Source organism: Hesperophylax consimilis, chromosome 7 (assembly GCF_061612785.1).
Source record: "Hesperophylax consimilis isolate HC1 chromosome 7, BYU_Hcon_1.0, whole genome shotgun sequence".
NCBI classification, from domain to species: Eukaryota; Metazoa; Arthropoda; class Insecta; order Trichoptera; family Limnephilidae; genus Hesperophylax; species Hesperophylax consimilis.
The window spans coordinates 13746914-13763621 of record NC_142842.1 but is presented as its reverse complement, the minus strand read 5'-3'; the positions used below and the strand labels follow the sequence as shown (position 1 = coordinate 13763621).

The 16708-nt window shown below is 32.0% G+C and overlaps 1 protein-coding gene across 11 annotated transcripts in view; it reads left to right on the top strand.

Annotated features, from left to right (window-relative positions):
• Mp (collagen XV/XVIII-type protein multiplexin) overlaps positions 1-16708 on the top strand; it is an 895293-nt gene that overhangs the window by 633705 nt on the left and 244880 nt on the right. For 8 of the 11 annotated variants that reach the window (XM_089633234.1, XM_089633232.1, XM_089633230.1 and 5 more), the window contains exon 4: positions 7889-7960. The exons of 1 other annotated variant lie outside the window; for it this stretch is intronic. In XM_089633234.1, the coding sequence (XP_089489360.1) occupies positions 7889-7960 (72 nt within the window). Of the gene's footprint in view, positions 1-84; positions 337-7717; positions 7961-16708 lie in introns of those variants that run through there. 2 more of the 11 variants (XM_089633239.1, XM_089633238.1) reach the window with 1 other exon arrangement.

Below are 16708 nucleotides of genomic sequence, written 5' to 3'. Positions count from 1 at the left end.
TCCACAAAACCGCAATCTACCATTTAAATTGTTCCCCTGACGGCTATTTAAATTTAGTCTTCAGTACTTTAGTCGTGAATCGGTCAGCAAGCGCAAGCAACGTGTGATAATATCCCGCGGCAGCAGTCACCCAGCAGTGTCAATACACTATCGGTAAACCGGTACCGAAATAAACAACGCGCGTTATCATCGGCCGAGCTGTGTCAGTGTCGCTCCTCGAACCCGAGCTTTCCACTCGCCGACACACCGACTCGCACGTCGGTGAGATGTTATGTTGTGTTACATTCAAATGCCGATCGGAGATTGGGGCTTTGTGTACACGGGATAAACTTAAAAGTGCAATTTAAATTAAGAACTCTTTATTTGAATCAAATTTTGTGCTTTGTATTTGTGTTCACAGAATAAGCTCTAAAAGTTCATTCAAATTAAGAATTCTTTATTTTAATCAAATTTTGTACTTTGTATATGTGTTCACAAAATAAACTCTAAAAGTGCATTTAAATTAGGAAAACTCTTTTCTTATGTGAATTATTGTTGCTTTCAGGAATTTTTTAAATATTTTTTTTTCTCCGCTGCTCATCTCATTAGGGAATTCCTGTGTCGAGATGGACAGCTTTACAATCATATTTAATCAAATAAGTAAAGTACATAATACATATATATATATATAGATTATATCGTATACGGGGTTTCTGAAGTGATTTATGATAAATGCTGCGATATGGGTTATCCAAAATCACCACTCTTAGCAACTATGGAATGAAACAATAGTATTTTTTTAATTATGAGCACTTACTTCATTTCAAAATTTTCATATTTTGTATTTGAATAAGCTGTAAAAGTGCATTTAAAGTAAGAACACTTTTTTTAAAATTTCGAGGGAATAAACTTCATCAGAAACATAATGTTTTATTTTTGGGTTATTATGCCATGTTGAGCTACCCCCTTATTTAGCCAACGTTTTGTAAAGTCTTACAGTGTCCACTATCATGAAAACTGTAATGCTTTCCTATAATAATGAGAATTAATTAATACCCCAAAAATAAGTCACAATAATACTTTTTGGCGTAAAAATCACAAATTATATTTATATTTGAAACACTTTAATATTTGATGGATATATACGTTATTTAAGCATAAAGTCAAATAATTACAAACACAGAATAAACAGCATTGCATTGCAAATTGAATACGCGCGATTTTTTTTCACGTTAAATGTGTGAAAATTGAATAAATTATATTCACATAATAAACCTTTAAAGTTCGTTTCAACGGAATGCTTTATTCATAAAAAAAACTAATTTAAATTGAATTATTTGTTTTTACCGGAAAAATTTGCAAAGTTCATTGCAAATTATTTTCACAAACTCAATTATTTGTATTCACAGAATAAACTGTAAAAGTTTATTTTAAAATGAGAAACACATTATCTTTTTTTAATTTATGCAGAATTGACATGAAATGTTTTTGTGTTCTCTTGTGAACTTTTAAAAGTTTAAAGTAGTTTACTGCAGTTTAAAGCAGGACCACTTTATTTTTATCAAATTATTCACAAACAAATTTTTAAAATGAATATTTATACTATAGCTCTATTCTATTATGCTCCGTAACTGTTCCGTTATTCAGTACATAGAGATGTTTCATCTGTCAGTGGGAAGCCGTGTTGTGACATGTTGCTTTCAAAGACTGATCACAGATTGTGGATTTGTGTCAAAACTATAAAAAACTATTATTAACACTTAAGAATAAAAAGTATTACATTTTGTTTAAACTTATACATGAATCCACGTTACGTATGTAGATTTTTTAAATTGACGTTTTGACACAAATTCACAGATTGTGGATTTTGTGTCAAAACTATAAAAAAATATTATTAACACTTAAGAATAAAAAGTATTACATTTAGTGTAAGCTTATACATGAAACCACGTTATGTTTGTAAATTTTTTACATAATTTAAAACAATTATTTTTAATTAAAACAACACGTAGTAGAAGGGTAAGGCTCTCGAATAGTAATCCGGAGGTCGCGAGTTCTAATCCCGGCGTGCGCAAAAGTAACTTTTATATTTTATATAACTTTGTGTTATTTCACAATGTATATGCATATTTAATTTTTTTGTATATTTGCGGTACCTTCCAGAGTGGAAGATACTCTGAGTATCGCACCGGTATAAGACCACCATTCTGAATTGAAATGTAGCTTGAAATGGCTTGGTGACAAGATCTGAATAGCCAAGGATTTCCCCACCTTCCTCCTCTCCATCTCATTCCTTTTCCACTGCCTCTAGCCTTACAATATACTCACTGGCTCCCGATGATTGAGAGCAGTTTCACATAAAAAAATAAAGTTTTCGCATTTGTAAATTCAGTATGTTAATTCTTTTTGTTCTTTTAGGTAGGTACCGATGAGCGTTTAAAATTTTGTGAACACTTTAAAGTTAGTAATAATACAAAATCATAAATTATTCATAATGCATTCCGTTTTAAAACAACGTATCGCTTACTTTTGTACTAAATATTCGTAACTATAATGTAAAGTACCCAGAATTATAGCTGCAGATTTGTTTGCAATGCAATGTGCATCACATTAGCGCAAATATGGTAATGATCCTGATTATGACTAGCATGCGTACAAGGAAATCATCGCACATGAGAAGAGTGATAACACGTGTTAATCATTATGCATACACGTTTGACACGCTCTGAACAACCCAACAACTCAACAATAGTAATTTAGCATTCTCTGAAGTATTGCCTTTTATGCGAAGCCAGTTGTTAATTTTGGAAATCAACAAAAATCTCAGTGTTCATATTTAATTTTTTTGTTCAAATTAGGTCCTAGTTAATAACTTTTGGCTAGTTAACGTTTTTCACTCTGATTTGTATGTGTTCAAGTATAAATAGATACGTGTTATGCAAATAATCATGTACACATTTTCCTAATTACGTTTGTTAGTTCCTCCTTGAGTCTTTTGAAAAGTTGTACGTGCCTTAAGTATTATTTTTTAAAACAGAACATCTTGTTTAAACTCTTGAAAATTTGTGGTACCTACAAATCTACCTCTGCAGTTGGGAAAGTTGCTAGTGTGGATATTTTTAATCGGTGGCATTTATTTTTTCTCGGAAGATTTTTTAAACTAATTTAAGTGTTTCAGGCAAATATTTATTCCCTATAATAATTTGATAATAAAACCATCTTCCATTTATGGGTAATCCGGTTAAAAACAGGAATGCAGGCCGCTTCCCGATAAACTTTTAGTAATTTAGTAATAATATAGGAACACGTGCTCGTGCACCTGTTTTTCTTAAAATATATATATATATATATACATATAACTTTTTTTTCTATAATCAGTGTGTTTTTTTTATTATTATTTATAGGTATGTTAAGACCACCAAACTGGGCACATGCCTAAATAATGAATACATGCAAAAATGCTAGGATTTTCATGAACGCGTCTTCCGACATCATCTTAATTCATTTATATTTTACTTATAGTTTATCGGGAAACCTATCAATTCATTCGTTCAGAGCCTGCAATCCAGTTTTAACCGGATAACAAATATTTTGAATCAATAATGGGATTGAGTAATGAGTTGTGACTATGACTGTAGATAAAAAATATTACCTTAAAACCTGATTGACATATAGATAGATACGTAAACTACATCCTTTGTGACATTTCTATTCAAGTTTTTTTTTTATTTAACATGAAGTTTAGTAGGTAATAAGCCAACAGTCCTAGTCCGTGGAAAGAAATATTTATTTTCAAACAAATATTTGTTTTCAAACAAACTTTTTTACGGTTTCGATTAATTTTCGATTCAAAAATCACTTATTTTGTCTAGACGACGGGAGTGTGAGGTGTTCAGCATTGATGATTCTATTTTCTCGGGAAAATCAACAAATTATTAACAAGTAACATCAGCAGGAGAGGTACGATCGTATTCCAAGTTTGGAGATCCGAAGGCATAATAATATAATATTTAACCGTGATGAAAAGGATTGATAGGTAATTTTATATAGTTTTGAATGGTAAAAGCAGTGTCTGGAAATGTAGGTAAATATGATGTGAATTCTAATGAAAGATGAAGTCGGGACGCTCGACAGTCATGACACGAATGAATCGAATACATGGGTCGAATTAATAGAAGAACGGAAATACCTTATAATTATTCATGCATACGAATGCATAAGGTAACGCAAGCAAAAACAGTTACCACATAAATAATATTAACATAAGCTAATGGACTTCTAGGTTTTTGCTTTTGAACATTCATCTAGTTTTACTTCGTGCATCGGTGGAACCGATGATTTAGCTATAAAATCAAACATTGCAGATACCTACAAAGTTCATACATCAATAGCCTAAAAATATACGTACGTTCAAAATCTAAATATGTTTGTACAACGAACTTTTGTGTTAATAATACAAACAATTAAATTAAAGTCGCAGTAAATACGGAGTCTTAACAAGTCCTTCCAAATATTGGCTAAGTCCTACATCACAATACAAGCAATATTTTCCACTTACTGTGGTGGTAATTTTCAAATATTGACAGGTTCTTCGTAAACCGGGAATGTTTGTCATTATTTTAAAAAAAATGTATTAATTGAGTTCCATATAAATATTTGTACAGCTTGTAACATCTTTTTGCTCAACATGTTTTCCATCTATTTACAAAGTTCTGATAAACTCTGTGTAATATCGGTTCAATGTTCCATTTTAATGAAAATAATGTTTTATAAACACTGCGTAATGTACTTTTAGCATTAAGCTTTCATCTATTTAAATCTGCTTTGAAACAAAAAGCATATGCTGCGCACCCAATAAAAATAAAATATAAACAGAAATATATCGTTCCAACAGACTTCATGGGAAGCTTAATGTATTTCAACTCGATGCAGATACTTACCTAAACCAAACAGATTTTTCTTCTGGAAGATTGAGTACATAATCCTGGATAAACAGCGCATTGCCCCGAGCATTCTGTGCAAAGTCAGAAATAAACATTTGTTTATATTATGTTTTTTACAGGTAACTAGACGGGTATCGGAAATGACCTGTATATTTTATTATGAGTAGAAGTTACTACCCAGATTTCTCTCTTATTCGATTTTTTTAAAACAAGTGGGTGTCTTTAATATTTAACAGTAAGATTGGCATTTTAAAATTAAAAGCTTATGATATAAATAACATCGTAACTATCTGAAAATATTTGCGATGATACATAAGTTTTAAAAACACAAACATTTACTATAAGATCTAGAGTCACCTGTCACATCTGAAGTAAATAAGGAAATGGAGTAAAAATGTTATGGCCCAAACAAAAATATTCCTGTCCAGGTGAGACAAGAGATCCTGAGTTCGATTCCTAGTTATGACCGTTATCTTTTTTTTCTGTGTCTTGTTCTGTTTCATGTTCCATTCTGATTTATTAGTATTTTCTTCTTCTTAAATGATAAAAAAATATTATGGCTAAAAACGTTTATAAAGAAAAGATGAAAATAAACGCTATTTCTGAATATATGAGGTTTATTATATACTAATAAATCGTCATTAAAAACGATTGAAACCGCGAAAAACTCAAACGCCCTGTGATTTGTCGGCAGGTTATGGCTGGTGATCAGCTGCGTGCATTAAGAATGCGGACAATTTTATTTTATGCCAAGTTTCTCTGAGTATACTCGCATACGGGTCACTATTGCGGATTACAAATTATTCATGTTTTTTGGAAATCTTGCTAAATAATTACATACAGTTTATTTTCATACCGGCCCGAGTGGGATTAACCTTGCTGTTAACCAATAAATCCGAGGTACTTATGACGTCACGCCTACCTCGACAGATTTTCATCGTATTGGCGGGCTTTGAAAAATGCAAACATTGAAATTCGACGTCATAAAAAAATTTTAAATACTGGTATTTATGTTAGAAGGTAAAAATTCATAAAAAAAATTATAAAAATTTGACTGGAATACTATTGTAACAAGAACATTATGTTAATCTTTTTGTGATTTTACTTTGTTAGTTTACCGTTTTAATATTCACGTGTCACGAGTATTGACAAAAACGGTATTTTTTGTGTAGGTAATGTATGATATTTAACAACAAAACTTATGCCCAAGACTTCAAGAGCAAACTATAAATAGTTAAAGGGACTTTTTTAACATATTATTTTTGAGAAATTACGAGGAAGTATTCGTTACGTTAGTTTTTTTCACTTCAGTAATTCGCAGTGCTTTTGTAAATAATGTTATAGATGTTTTTAAAGATATTATTTGGAATCTGTCATATTTTATAATGCGTGTTTTGTACATAGTATTAATTAATTAAAAGCAAATTAGCAACACCATACATGATGTCAAAATCTGAAATAATTCGAGAAACTCGTATTAAATTGAGAGATATATTATATGCTAAAGTGAAAATTATTCATCACTGGACATTTCTTATAATGTTATTAATTTTATTCATGCTGATTTCAAGGTATTTTGGTTCATAAATTTACGTAGTAAAATAGGTGGTTTAATATAATAATATGTTATGTAAATTCATTTGTTAAAAACATTTTTTAAGGCAGTGAGTCACTGGTGACTCAGTATATCATGAAATTTAATTACGACCCTGTTTAATTAATTGAGGCAATTGGTCCGTTGTTGATAAAATTCTTTAAACAGAAACGCTAATATTGTTAATTGGTGCACGTGCGCTTAGAGATAAGAAAACAAGTGTATCTGGTCTTATAATACAAACATAAACAAACATTCTCAATAGATTGAAAGTTTCAATTGTCTCCATAAATAAAAAAAATAACTAGTAATAAAAATGGATTGATAGCAACTTAATAACATCTCCCTTGATACACTCAAAACAAAACTCACTCATTCGCCACGCTTCAAACATTTTTAACACTTCATACAGTGAATTCGACTTTGGTTGAGTAATTATAGATATATTTATTTTATCATACATAATAAAATATCATAACTGTTGGTTTTCCAAATAAACATAAAATGTAACAGAAGGACAAAAATTGCAACGGAGCTGAAATCAAAAATTTATTATTCATTATATTATTAGTGTTTTTGTGTTTAATTAGGCGAACTTATTTTTTTAAAATCAATGTAAACCACATTTAATAACGTTATAATGAAATTCTGCAAGTAATTTAGTTTTTTTTATTATTGTGATCGGTTTTTTGGCGTCCAAGGCCAGTGTAACAGTTTGAAAATGTCCTTGAACACCGATAAAGCTGTCACAATAATAAAAAATACTTGTAAAACGTAATGATTTAATTATACATAATATCATATTTAAGCGCCCTTCGATGTGATGTTTATCAGAAATAGCGCCTTTAGAACTAGCATATTATTATTATCACAAACGTACTGCTTTTAGAGCATTACCATAAACATGTTTTAAATTTTACACAACTGATAAACAAACGTTTACCATACATAAATGGTTGTTTATCAGCTGTGTAAAATTTAAAATATGTTTATTATCTAGGAGGATATTGTTTTATAAGACCGAATATGCTTTTGTTTGGCTACTTCCTCCATTCATTATGTTTAAGTTATGTTAACATGTAAGAATGTAAATACCTATCGTAAAGCAATGTGTTTAGTATTAAGCTTGTGTGTTTATAATACGTTTTCAATTCTTGAAATATCTGTGTCTGTGTTGGTATCAAAAATACATTATTTGTAGTTCAAAGGAGGGCAAACTTTCAGCAGAAGAGCCCCCAATGAACGAACTAACAAGTTGCGAGTTGCGAGTTGCGAGTGGTCATCCGGGCAGCGTAATGTCTCACTGAAGATGGAATTACTCCGCTGGACCGAAAAGTTTCTGTGGTACTATTGTATTCTGGTTTTTGTGCAGGGGTCCTTTCAAGAACTGAAACTATTCGCCAACCCCCAACAGGCTGGACAGCAATGTGCTAACGCTTTCGAGGTATGTTCTTTGTCTTGGATTTTGCTTTTTATATGTTACTTTGTTAATATTATCGTTTTATTTTCATTGATATAATTATGATATGGTTTGGTTCTAGATGATGTGCTTTGTTCTCGTGTTATAATCGTGATTGTCTGAAGATAATAATCTTATTGTAGGTTATATAATAATCTGTACATTTATATAAAAAAATGTTTTTTTGTTTGTCCCATATGCGTGCCAGTACCATTCGACTGATATCGCTGAAAAATTCAAAGATTGTTCTTATTAGTACCAGGGGTGTTTAGATAATGGTTTTAAATGGTCGAGAGAAAGACTTAACGAATTATCTCTGCACTGGAATGAGATACGGAGTCGAATTGAAGTCGACATATGTTAATTAACAGTAACAATATGAGTTTCATGATACTAGTAATTTATTTATTTATTAATTTTCGGGAAATCGACAGTTTACATTTAATCAGTTTGTACATAAGTATTATATAGTTAAAATAAAACCAATTATGGATTTCCTCCTTGTGACTTTACCTCTACTGAGACAGTAGATAAATATGGATATATATACAATATGGAATAAGTAAATTAAATTTGTGAGAAAGGAATATGAATTAAAATATTTATACAAAACAAAAGATTATATAAAACTAAAAATTTATTAAACAATACATTTATAGCCATCGAGAGAGGTAATGGTATAAAAAGTCGGGGATGACCAAGGAACACTAGAATCAAATAATTATTCGTGGTAAAATGAGACGGGAGTGATGAACGAAGAAAGAGGCGTGATGAAAATGTATTACTTGAAAGTGAACGGTTGAAAAAATCGAGGACGCCCGAGGAAGACATGGTATTAATATTATATCCACCTTAAAAACGCACCCAATTGTCAGTTATTAGAATTCGTAACCTCAAAACTTTACCCCGAACCATTTATAAGCCCCCGAGCAACACCGGGTACAGGTTAGTTAGTATAAACAAAAATATTTAAAAAATTACATGTTACCTTCTGTAATATAATTCTTCTATTTTTTTTACTTTCCATCCACGAAGATTTTCGCGTTTAGGGACAGTCAAAACTTGTCAAATGCAGCAGAAAATACTGGTGCTACTGGCTACATTCAGCAGTCCAGTGAAGTTATGAATACCTTGAGGTGCCCGCAATATTCAGTATGTAGATGAGGTTTTAGAAGTTTTTACTGTCTGTGCGTGTTTATTATTTAAAATATTGAAAATTAGCTTTGAGATTTTTTTCAAAATGTTACCCATCTTATAAATAATACATGAATACACAGGACATGCACAAACGAGAAAAACGCAACAGGGCCACTTTGACGATGTGTGATTATTTGACCTGAAAGGTTTTGAAACATTATTGTTTTAGTAATTGGTCTAATAATTTAGCGTCAGTATCGATATGAAAATATAAACCTTGCATCCAAAAAACATCTATTAATCTTTCTAAGTGCGTCAAAATTGCATTCTTTTCAAAGCTCAAAAAGTGCAAAAAAATATTGTTTTCATCGATCAATTAAATACATTTGATATCTTTATTAAAATTATTTAACGACATGTTACAAACATTTTTTTCCATCCTAGGTCCAAGATATTTACCTATGTAAACACTAAATAAATCTGAAAGTAGTAGGTATCTAGTTTATTGACGGTTTTAGAAAGTTAGTAGGACTTGATTTAAAACAAAAATCCAGATAAAAATCAGTAGATTTTAGAAAAGTAAAGTGTTGATAATCTCAATTACTAATAGTTTGTTAAAAGCTCTCATAATTAGCAGAGCAATATGGAAAAATAATATATCATTGAATTTACGAGTACGTTTGCTTAAGATTAAAAAAATAATGTCTTGCTGAACGTAAATTTTAAACGACCATTTTTATACAGCTCCATGGAAACTTACAGGTTTACATGGAGGTCAGCTTGACTCAGGTCATAATATGAAATATGCACGGATTTATTCGATTTGATCAATCGTCATAATGCATTGATCCAACATTATACCCGACAGAACGAGGTTTTCCCGTCTAACAAAGCAAAAACATTATCAGACTTTCATTGCATGTACAATCGAATACCTAATCAGAAGGGCCTACGCCTACATATCATATCTGCCTATATTGCATGTAAGATAGATCCACGTTGATGCAAGCCTCCAGAATGCTAGTGTTTTTTATCTATGATTTCCAAAGAACAGTCCAGCCAGAAGGTAGTATGACCATTGCACTCCTAATATAGGGAAAAGGGAATTAAGAGGAAGGTTAGAAAGAACTTCTGCTATTCAGATCTGGTCTAAAAATAACTAATGAAATTTCAAGCATGGTTTTGATTCTGGACACTGGTTTATTACTAACCACTCCAGAATGTTATGCAAATGTATGTGTTTTTTTTACTTTATTAATTTTTCTAGAAGAATTTTAATAAGTTGTGCACACGATAAAATATTATTAATATGTAACCAAAACAAAATCGGAGACAGAACGAATCCATACAGCCAATGACGTAAATGCAGTATGTTCTATCTGACAAATAACCGAAGAAAATTACAGAGAGAGAAACGACTGATATTAATCTGTATGGGTTAGTACTCGTTAACATTGGAGAGACAAAAAAAGAAAAATCGGTAACTTCACGATTGCAAACTAAAAGGTATTTCTCGATACAACATTTCATTCAGAACACAAAATTTTCAAAAAAAAAATTGTTTTAAAAACTGATCAACAGTGGCCGTTTTCAGATGCCAATATAATTGAAGAATAACACACAAATCAAGGCTATATCAAAACCTGTAATTATATTTCACGACTTATGTATCGTATCGTATATTTATAAGCTTTATCTCAAATTAAACATCTAATTCAAATATTTTAAACATAAATGATATTATTTGGGCATCGCTGAGAAGACGGCCTCTAATATTATTTGCAAATCGTTTTTTTTTTAATCAAAGTTGTGGTTAGATGGTGATAGGTCAATTATGTTAATTTTAATTAATTGATGTGACATTTGCTTTTCGCATAATTAAAGTACACAATAATAACTGAATAAGCAGATGTGATTTGTTTACATATCGCATCCTCTTTAAATTAAAATGTTTGCCCATATTAGCAAATTTGCATATATTGTGTGATTCATGCTGTCATGTTTTTGTGGGCATATTTTTATCGTGACATTTTAAGGACGTCATCCTTTTTATACAGAGATAAACTGTGTTAAGTTTGATAAAGAAATTCAACGAAATATATTAATTTATAATAAAAACACATAAATTTGTTTTTGACCACGATAGTTTTATTTTCACTCTACCGGTTTCGGAAGATCCCTTCCTTCGTCAGGAGAATATTTAAAACATTCTCGTTTTAAATATTCTCCTGACGAAGGAAGGGATCTTCCGAAACCGGTAGAGTGAAAATAAAACTATCGTGGTCAAAAACAAATTTATGTGTTTTTATTATAAATTATGATGAGCCACAAAGTGAATGCTTTTTACAATTACGAAATATATTAACATGGTATTATCTGTTATTCTTAGTAAATATTGAATAAGGATACCGAGCTAAAAAAAAATTGCATTAACTTGTTTTTTTTTTCATTACCTCCACATAGATGGCTCCGAGAAAAAAAATGTATTTGTTATATTTTCGGATGCTGCCCAGCTTATTACCCGGCTTCACCCGAGTTCCAAAAATGCTAGTCTTTTTGTATACAGCTAAATACAGTAGATATTTAAACAAAATCATATATATTAATGGAAATAACTGTATTAGTTACGTTAACCGATGAATTCCAGACGGAAATAGCTGTCTCTAAGCATTTCATGGCGCAGAGTTAAAACTATCAAGATTGATCTGGGTTGTTTTGAGACAGCACGGAAACAGATTTTCTGCTTCATAGTTAAGATTTTTTTTCCATAGGCTCTAACAGAAGGCTGTGAGAAAAATAATTTCCCTCGGGGCCTATGTCATCTCAGGGAACGCTGTGTGGTGGGTTTTTTTTTTTATGAAAGAAAAGAGAGGAATTTCTGGGTAGGAACACGGTATGAGGAGTTGATAGGAATCTAGGATTCAGTGTGTCCAGGAGTGACGAACGTATGAATTCATCCCTCCAAAAGCGGTGCTAGGCAATGTGTCGAGAGAATCCAGTCGGAGAGGTAAAAAAGCCTCCCTTAACCAGTCTCCGTCGATCCGACTCGACATGCCGTAGATGGGCAAACACATCCGTCGCCAAGACCTTGAAAAACCTCACCCGCCTTAACCCGTACCCTCTGCTAAGTCACCAAACGTAGCAAACTACGTGTGGTGACCTTTGGCAGAGGTTGAATGATATTCACAAATTCAATGTAGTGAGCTTAATTCAGACATGACACATTAATATGCGATATATAATTCTAATTTATTATGTAACATCGGAAATATACAAATTGAGTAATATATTATATGCATTCGTTTTCTGCTGTTAGTTTGAATATCTTATTTGTCATCTAAAATCTAAATAAAGCAAGATGAATTGCTAATACAGATTACGCACAAATGCCATACATTTGACTGGCATATAAGACAGGTGACACTCTTTAATCTTTTTCACCTGCTTACCGTTTCGAAGACATACAGCGGGAGCGCGTTACGTTTCCTAAGTAGCCGATATTTTGTATTACACGGTTCAACATATCTGCAGCACTTAGGTTTAAGATAAAGGGATATTTTCAGAGTTTGTGTTACGGGTCACACATTCCAGAGTTATTATGCTTCAGGCAGCTTCAGGGCTTGACGAGATGAAGTTTTGTCATTAATTTCTTACGCTTTCGTGCCAATGTGAGCAACGCGCTATATTTTGCGAGGCAAATTCATATTTTCGATAGATGTTTCCCATACAAATTCATATGTTAGCTTAATGTTTCCCTTACATATTCATATGTTTGCTTGAGTTTCTCGTACTAATTCATATTTTCACTTGATTTTTTGCATACAAATTCATATTTTTCTTGATATTTCCCATACAAAAATTTCATATGCTTGATGTTTCCCTTACATCACGTGGAAATTTTAAAAATGCTATTAATTACTTTGATGGTATATGTATTGCAAAAAATCATTTTTAAGGGTCCCACACACCAGCTTCAGTATTTTGGTAAATCTAACGTTCAATTGAAGAACTAAGATGGCGACGGAATGAAAAAATGCTGAAGTTTTCTTTGTCAAAATGTTTGAAATAAACTAAAACCATTTTTTTAATTCATTCGTCTATGATTTTTATTATATATTATTCAGAGAATAAACAACAAAAATAAAAACATTGACATCGATTCGAAAAATGTATTTTTTTTAAGAGAGCAGTTCACTTCTTTACTTCTTTATAATTTGTTACTTTATACGTATAAAGCACTTCCACCAATAAAAAAACTACGTGTATCATTAATAAAAAGTTAAAACATTAACCAGATAACGTGTTTTAAATTTCATACAAACGATAAACAATAACACATATTATATTGTTTTTAATAAGTTGTGTAAAATTTGAAACACAATTATTAGTAGAGCACAAAATAGGGGGTACCTACGAATATAATAGGTTGCATGTCTTAACGTTTGCATTGAAAAAAAAGTATTTTTTGTTAATTATAATTAAATATCACTGTGCAGGTTAAACTAAATTTAATTGGAAGGAAGAAGAACAAAATTGTAGACGACCACCGTATCCGATATCAAAGAAGGCATCCGTACGCAAGCGTGTTCCCACAAATCACTGTAACGAGGCAGCACAAATAGTTGGGTTCTGGACAAAGACGGCGTATGGTGGTTAACATGCGAAGGCTGGTGTTCCCATCGGCGCGGCGTTACCATAAGCACGTAATTAGTTTTTGATAAAGGTTACATTTTCGAAATACTTCGAAGTGTAGCATCACCTAGATATTGTATTATCCCCTGAAATCTCGACGAAGTTGACAGTATCGTTTAGACCCAGACAAAAATATCTCATCGCTGAATAAAAATTTAGCCAACCAATTAAATGAAACGATGTGATTTTGACACTTTTGAATATAGGTACTATAGTAAAATAAAACACGATTTGTTTCTATTGTGTTTAATGGGTCATTTTTTCCTTTAAGACATTGCTACGCACATTATGAACTTCATTAATATTATATTTAATTTGAGCCCCCAATGTGGGTCTAAGATAAAGGAGTTACAATTATTATCAAACAAGGAAGTTTCTGCTGCTTTGAGTAAACAGATTAAGTGCTTTAAAATTCTAGTTTAAATGTTTTGAAATCATGGACATTTAAATTGATGTACCAGCCAATCAGGGAAAGGAGGACACGCGAGGAGCGCGGGAGGCGGCATTACCCTCTCCTTTTCTGTGATTTGTCAATAAATAAATTTGACAGTATACAGACAACTCGCATTGTAATATCACTATTCAGTCCTCAAAAATAATATCTGATTACGAATTACTAATCATTTTTAAAATGACGCGCAAATTGCTGGCTGCGTAAAAACCTTAACTACAAATCCCAAATCGGGTAAACAAAAATTTGGGCTTGTTTCCAAAATTGAGTATTTTTTACAATATTTAGTTAGACACTAGAGTTATAATTTACCCTCTTCACTCATTTTTGGGGTCCACTATGCTAGGCGGTTCGTTTAAAAACGAACATTCCGATCTTGCATAGAAAAGTCCACAATGCACTGCGCTGCGCACCTGTACCTTACTTTAGCGCTAACTACTTGTCACCGCAGGGTCTGGTTATTTCAATGTGCGCTCTTCGGCGGTCAATACATAACTGATGTTGTAGTTTATTCAAAACATTCTCGAACCCTGTTGGTGCCACAAATATGGTCACGTGATTTGCCTCCAGCTCTTTGAAATGTTACCCAGATTTCATGTTAGGGCAAGTCCATTAATTTGTATGTCTATCGTTAAAAAATATATTCTAGTTTGTTAGAGATGAAGTATAATAATAAAAATCAAATTATAAATTACATATAACATTTCAAAGTGTGTGAGTGTGTCACTTCTTCATCACCTGTTACTTAATATAATACATTATGTTGATTACAGCCATCGGTGACTAATATTTTACCATACCAATCCTCAGTATAATAATTTATATTGCAGTGGCAAAATAATATTTTAAAATTCATAACATGTAATTAATTAATTACTCGAAACTGCTCATCACCGGTGGACCCTCCCAGCGATCTTCCTCAATCTGATAACGTCACGATACGGCGCCCTTAATGGTTACAGAGTTTACACCATATCTCATTATTACACTGTTGCCATGTGACATCCTGTACTCTGGGTAGATCTAGATACCTTCCTCGATCCCACAACACACACCCTGTACGGCATGGCAACAATGGTGAAAGATCTCCGGAGGCCATGTTGTTGTTTTAATCATACCGGGCAACCATAGGTAACTGTTTTATAACCGTTCCAATTGCACCACCTGCTGTAAATAGTTGTTTCAATCACTACCCACATTAAACTCACAACTTTGGCGACGCTAACGGCTATCCTCACAGCCGCCAGCCGACAGCTCTGGGAATTTCGACCTTTTTCCAGTCTCCGCGTAACATGATACTTTTCCTACACAGAAAATAATGAAAATTGCTAAATTATTAAGAATCACTCCAAATTATTGGTGATCCGGATAAAAACTGGATTACAGAAATTACGAATGAGTTAACAGGTTTCCTGATAAAATTTTAGTAAATTTTGAATACAGGCCTGCAATCCCGTTTTTAACCGTATTACTAATAATTTGAAGAGATTCTTAATTAATTAGCAATACTCATTTTCCTCCGTGTACCATCTTAAATCTTATTTGTTTGTATTTAAATGTAAATGGTGCAATTAATTAGTGATTAAATCTATTAAGATCCTTTAGATTCCATAAAATGATTCACTTCATAACTCTTTACTTTACGTCTTAAAAAATATCCTTTCTTTTGTGAGCCTTCTGACATTCAGCTTTGGACATCTTTGGAGTCTTTATTCAAATGCAACTATTAGGGACCTATCTGAAATCTCTTTAGGACGTCGTCGGTCCATCTCATTTTTTTTACAGAGTCATCTGTTATCCGTGCTCTGTGATCAGCATACTCTCACTTGAGTGTAGAGACAACTATATCAGCTATCTTATGTTTACTTATCGATAATCCGCTCGTGTACTCAATATGGTTAGTTACACTTACTCAACTCTTGCCAAAAACTTCCTAGAAAGTTTCTATGTCCAGTGGCTGTTTGAGTTCTTCATTCATTCAATAATTCATTGTTTCATGAAAAGTACCATGTTAAATTTTCAAAATATATCAAATTACATTCTAAGCTTTTTTATCGTTCAATCAATTCACATGCATATTTGTGTTTATTTTATAGTGTTCAACAATACTAAGAACTACGGACATACAATTATTTTAAATTCATGTAAATTGTGTGAATCGAAACTATTGAAAGGTTTTTGCATACATTTTCGTAAAAGATTTGTTTTTCTTTGTGTATGGTTGTTTTTTTTTTGCGGAAAGATCCTACATTCAACACATTTCTGTAATCTAACACCCTAATCTAAAGCACACGGAGCCTCCACCGCAGGGGAAGCTAAACAGAATCTTGCCAAATATTTGCCATATTGTTTCACTTTGTATCTTCTAAAATAATACCGAGTAAACTGAGCTTTACTATAAAGTCGGGTGAATTATGAATTATGTATTATGCGTATTATGAAATAACGTTACC